Below are 5059 nucleotides of genomic sequence, written 5' to 3'. Positions count from 1 at the left end.
ATATATATATATATATATATATATATATATATATATATATATTTGAATTATATTCTTTATTAAATATTTTCTTTCTTATAATTCAGAGTATAATTCTTTGTATTATTCCACATGTTGACAGTCCACATCTGTATATTTACAAAATGCGACAAAATGTGTCATTTGGAAAAGGCAAGTGTTCATGAAAATCTCCAACCACAATAATTTAGCGCAAAAGTCTTTTTTGATCGATAAAATATTCAATACATATTTTGCTAAATGTTATCTTATTTAGCAAAAATAATATACTATTTTTTTATTTACGCGTTTAAATGGTTTTATATGCAGCAGCCTTTAGTAGGTTTTATCAGAGGTTTCTCTCTAGATCCATGCACGAATATTTATTTTGAATTAAGTATATATGTGTGTGTATATATGTATGAATAGAGTGTGCCGGCATTCGAGCAAGTCACATTAAGAAATGTAGATTAATTAAACAAGAATTTATTTCTGGCTGTGTAACATTAAATGCTGTTATTTTTGTAAGTGACGTAACGTAGAAGAATCAATTAAGCTAAGCAAAATGCAGGAATCCGTGAAGTTCAATCTTAAAGAGGTTAAATCAGATCTTCTGCATGCGATACGCGAATGCTCCCAACGCGGTTTGCTACACACTACCAAATGGTGAATTTTTACTTGAATAAATGTATTACATTTTCCCTTTATGCGTACACTTTTAGAATTCCACACTCATGTCTCTTTGTTATAGGTTAGCGGAATTAAATTATTCTTTGAAAAATGTAGATATAGATGATTTGACTATACATGCCAATGTACTAGAGGTCAGCGAAGCAGAGGATATCTATACCTTAGCTAAAACATACTTTGATCTAAAGGAATACGATAGAGCAGCTTATTTCACAATGGACTGTGTAAGTCCTAAGATTAGATTTTTACATTTGTATTCACGTTATTTATCAGGAGAGAAAAAAAAGATAGATGACATGACGGATGTACCGCCAGATCCTCTGAAGAACGAGACTCTAAAGTACCTTTGTGCTGATCTAAGGTCAGATCATTTGGCATCAAAACTAGATGGTTATGGATTATATCTTTTTGGTGTAACGTTGAAGAAACTGCAACTCATTAGAGAAGCTACAGATGTTCTAGTGGAATCTATTCATAAGGAGCCTATGCATTGGGGTGCATGGTTAGAACTAGCTGCGTTAATCACAGACAGGGAGAAGCTGGAGAGTTTATGTCTTCCTAATCATTGGATGAAATATTTCTTTATGGCACACATGTACTTAGAATTACAACTCATAGATGAAGGCTTAGCGTTATATTGTCAATTGCAATCGATGGGTTTCCAGAAAAATGGTTATGTTTTAGCTCAAACTGCAATTGCAGTGCATTATAGAAGAGGCAAGTTAGCGAATTCAGTATTTAGAATAAACAACTGTTTATAATCTTTATTGAAATATTTTGAGTCAATTTTCTTTTTTGATTATATAAATTGATTTTAGAATTTAGTTAAATCTATCGCACATATTCATAATTATTTGAAATATATTTTCTTCTAAATAATATCTTCTAATAATAAGCAATAAGTTGCTTGAATATCATGTCATAAAAACATTTTTTATTTTAGATGTTGATAATGCAATAGAAACTTTTAAAAGAATAATAGATGAAGATCCATATTGCCTTGATAATATGGATACATATTCGAATTTACTTTATGTGAAAGAAATGAAAGTTGAATTAGCAGATTTGGCACACAGGGCTACCGAGATAGATAAATACAGATTAGAAACTTGTTGTATAGTTGGTACGTATTATGCATCTCTTTGAAAAGCACAATTTCATATTTAAGGAAAATATATTTTTAAGAAATATTTAAAAAATGGTGTCTCTTTTAGGAAATTATTACAGTTTAAGAGCTGATCATCAAAAAGCAGTGATGTATTTTCACAGAGCATTAAAAATGAATCCTCAATATTTATCAGCTTGGACATTGTTAGGTCATGAATTTATGGAAATGAAAAATACCAATGGTGCCATTCATAGTTATAGACAGGCAATTGGTAAATTCTTTGCATATTTTTTGTTTTCATCCGCAACATATCACATTTTTCATTTATATTTTTCAACTTGCTAGAGGTGAACAGACGAGACTATAGAGCATGGTATGGTTTGGGTCAGACATACGAAATTTTGAAAATGCCGTTTTATGGATTATATTATTATAAACAAGCTCAGCTTTTAAGGCCCCATGATAGTAGGATGGTTCTAGCTTTGGGCGAAGCATATGAAAAGCAGGATAAAATTCAAGATGCACTCAAATGTTATTACAAGGCATGCAATGTAGGCGATATAGAAGGAATGGCACTCTTAAAATTAGCAACGTATGTATCCGATATGTAGTACCGAAATGATAGAAATAATATATGTATATTTTTTGTTTTGCTACAGACTGTATGAGAAATTAGGAGAACACGATCATGCAGCGGCAGCTTATACAGATTTTGTAATGGATGAATTTCGAAGTGTCGATAGAACAGAACTAAGTCACGCATATAAATATCTCACACAGTATCATTTAAAGAAGGAACAATTGGATCAAGCTAATCACTATGCACAGAAGTGCCTTCAGTTTGATGAAACAAAAGAGGAAGCAAAGGTGCTATTACGAACCATCGCTGAAAAAAGAGTGAAAGTTGAAGAAACTTCTATGGTGGTAAGTAACATTATTTAATAGTAATTAGCAAAACAATTAAATTTCGTTATTTTTCTAGGTGGATGATATGAATGAAACGGATCCTGTGATTGAGCAAAGAGCGCGAACGGATGTAACACCTGGAAGTCAATTATCGCCAATGAATCTTTCGTTCACACCTACACCATAAATAAAATGGATATTTTTCGTTCACAGTATATAATTTTAATGCTTATAATTCTATACATAAATACAAAAGATTCATTTTTTGTATTATATATTTTTGTAATAAATTTTTTTTTCCCTAACGGTATAATAAACGGTTAAAATTTCTTTATGTGTTAAGTGCAAGTGGCTGTAATTGATTATTGAATAGCTTATGTATATATATCGTATATATAAATTATAAAAAAAGAATAAAATTTGCAAAATTTCAATTTTTTTCACTGGTCGGGAAAAAGATCATAAAATGATTGTTAAATTCAATATCAGTTCAATCTGAATACAATATTTATTTATGTTTATTATAAAAATAATTATACAGTCAATTCATGTGTGTTAATATTTAACTTACATATTGATACTAAGAATAACGATATCTTTATATAATTTATTGCAATAGATTTGTGTGAACTATTTCTTGTCGAAGATTTATTTAGAATTTCATTAATTACATTCTATCATTGTAAGAAAATATCCTTATAATAGACCTAATGTATATAATTATTAATAATGTATACATAATTCTTATAATTCTTATTGTTAAGTATAAAATGCAACTGATTACCAGTTGAAGTATTTAATTTGTCTTTGGACATTTCTTCTTCGGCGAGTTATTGTTGACCAATATTGTTTCCTGTAAATATATAATATATATTTATATATTTTCAATAATTCCTACAATGTATCTCAATATGTAATTTCTGAATTTATATTTACTTCATCGGAAGATTCGAGATAATTTCTTGTTTCTCTAAATCTCTGAATAATTCGTTCGTGTGGTGAAGTTGCAGTAAGGTGTCGTGGATATTGATATTCTTTTTTTGCCGGCGTTAAACCTAAAAAGAAATATTAAATGAATTTTCAAGTTTGTTTTTTGTTGCTGCACTGAACTACAATAAAATTTTTTCGCTTTCTCACTAAATTAAAAAAAAAAAATATATATATAACCTTTTTTTTAAGCGTAACAAGTGTATATTAATTCAACTACGAAGAATAGATTTTTCATTTATATAAAAGAGGGTGTTAAAAATGTGTCAACTTCCACCCCCAAGTTTTATCTAAATAGATCTGGAAAAACTATTTTCTTGGTTTTCAAAAATAGGAAATAACAATTATTTATTCGAGAAGTGAACATTGCTAGAAAATGACTTAAATGAATTTAATGATTCTTAAGCTTTGATTGTATGTTTGTGATTTTATTAAATGAAAATAACGAAGAATTTATAAGCTAATCACATTAAAGGGTTAGGCGATTACGAACTTGTAATTGTGAAAGAATATATATAATGTAACACAAAAAAGTTCAAAATATTAAAATATTTAATATTTTATGTTGATATGTATGTCAAAATAGAGTATAAAATATCTCATAAACTTGTTTTTTAAATATATCTACCTTAATACTTTTATAAGCAGAATAATTAGAGGAATCATACTATCATATTAAAAAAATTAATTTCATTTAAAAAAGTGACTTTCATATCTTTTTGCCTAGAAAGAAAACAACATGAACAAAATATGTCCCCTCTGGAAACTATTTCAGTCCCAACTGAAACATTTTTCGATATCTTTTATATTTTTCGAGATTTGTCCACATTTTTTTTCACTCTGTACTGATTCTTTCATAATTACAAATTCAAAATCACTCAACTCTTGATATAATCAATCTAATGATGAGTTTAATAATTCTTTATTTTTGTCAAAAGTATCACAAATATACAGTCAAAACTGACAATATTAATTTTATTTAAGCCATTCTAATAATTTTCTTATGACTTGTTAGACAAACAACTGTTTCTTTTTTTAAAAACCTAAATAATAATTTTTCAAGGTCTATTCAAATATAACTTAAAGGCGAAAACTGACATTTTTTTAACATCCCCCTCCCATAAATATATAAGTATAAAAATAAGAGATTTACCTGTAGGCGTGTCATGCCGTAAATCTTCAAGGAATTTGCCAATTTTTTCTTGAATTGAATGCATTTCTGTAAGTGTTTTGTCATTCCAGTCAGACGAATTTTTACTTCTACTTGCAAGCTTATCATTCAGTTCCATGGACATTTGTAGATTTTTCTCTTTTAATTCTTCTGCAAGTTTTTTGTGATCATGACTTCTTTGTACTTGTGTATCATACATA

At 28.4% G+C, this 5059-nt stretch overlaps 2 protein-coding genes across 2 annotated transcripts in view; one reads left to right on the top strand and one right to left on the bottom strand.

The window, feature by feature from the left end:
• Positions 1-412: 412 nt before the first annotated feature.
• LOC108751936 (cell division cycle protein 23 homolog) lies at positions 413-2888 on the top strand. The gene is made up of 7 exons (XM_018492428.1): positions 413-663; positions 749-1404; positions 1631-1810; positions 1902-2066; positions 2141-2387; positions 2455-2719; positions 2778-2888. Exons 1-7 carry the CDS (start codon positions 563-565, stop codon positions 2886-2888), a joined length of 1725 nt encoding a protein of 574 aa, XP_018347930.1. The 5' UTR covers positions 413-562.
• Positions 2889-3352: 464 nt separating this feature from the next.
• The window catches only part of LOC108751922 (kinesin-like protein Klp61F), a 6283-nt gene continuing 4576 nt past the window's right edge, over positions 3353-5059 (bottom strand). Inside the window, exons 14-16 of the mRNA XM_018492411.1 lie at positions 4842-5059; positions 3638-3756; positions 3353-3554 (exon numbers count right to left, since the gene is read on the bottom strand). The exon at positions 4842-5059 is cut by the window's right edge and continues 2 nt beyond it. Coding sequence (XP_018347913.1) covers positions 3498-3554; positions 3638-3756; positions 4842-5059 — 394 coding nt within the window. The 3' untranslated portion in view covers positions 3353-3497. The remainder of the gene's footprint in view (positions 3555-3637; positions 3757-4841) is intronic.

The sequence above is a fragment of the Trachymyrmex septentrionalis genome, unplaced genomic scaffold, assembly GCF_001594115.1.
Source record: "Trachymyrmex septentrionalis isolate Tsep2-gDNA-1 unplaced genomic scaffold, Tsep1.0 scaffold53, whole genome shotgun sequence".
Classification (NCBI taxonomy): Eukaryota; Metazoa; Arthropoda; class Insecta; order Hymenoptera; family Formicidae; genus Trachymyrmex; species Trachymyrmex septentrionalis.
This window is presented reverse-complemented; position numbering and strand designations above follow the sequence as displayed.

Coding starts and splice junctions, on each gene's coding strand:
- LOC108751936 (XM_018492428.1), top strand. CDS start 563: ATGCAGGAATCCGTGAAGTTCAATCTTAAAGAGGTTAAATCAGATCTT. Junction 664..748: donor TTGCTACACACTACCAAATG/GTGAATTTTTAC, acceptor TCTTTGTTATAG/GTTAGCGGAATTAAATTATT. Junction 2,720..2,777: donor TTGAAGAAACTTCTATGGTG/GTAAGTAACATT, acceptor TTATTTTTCTAG/GTGGATGATATGAATGAAAC.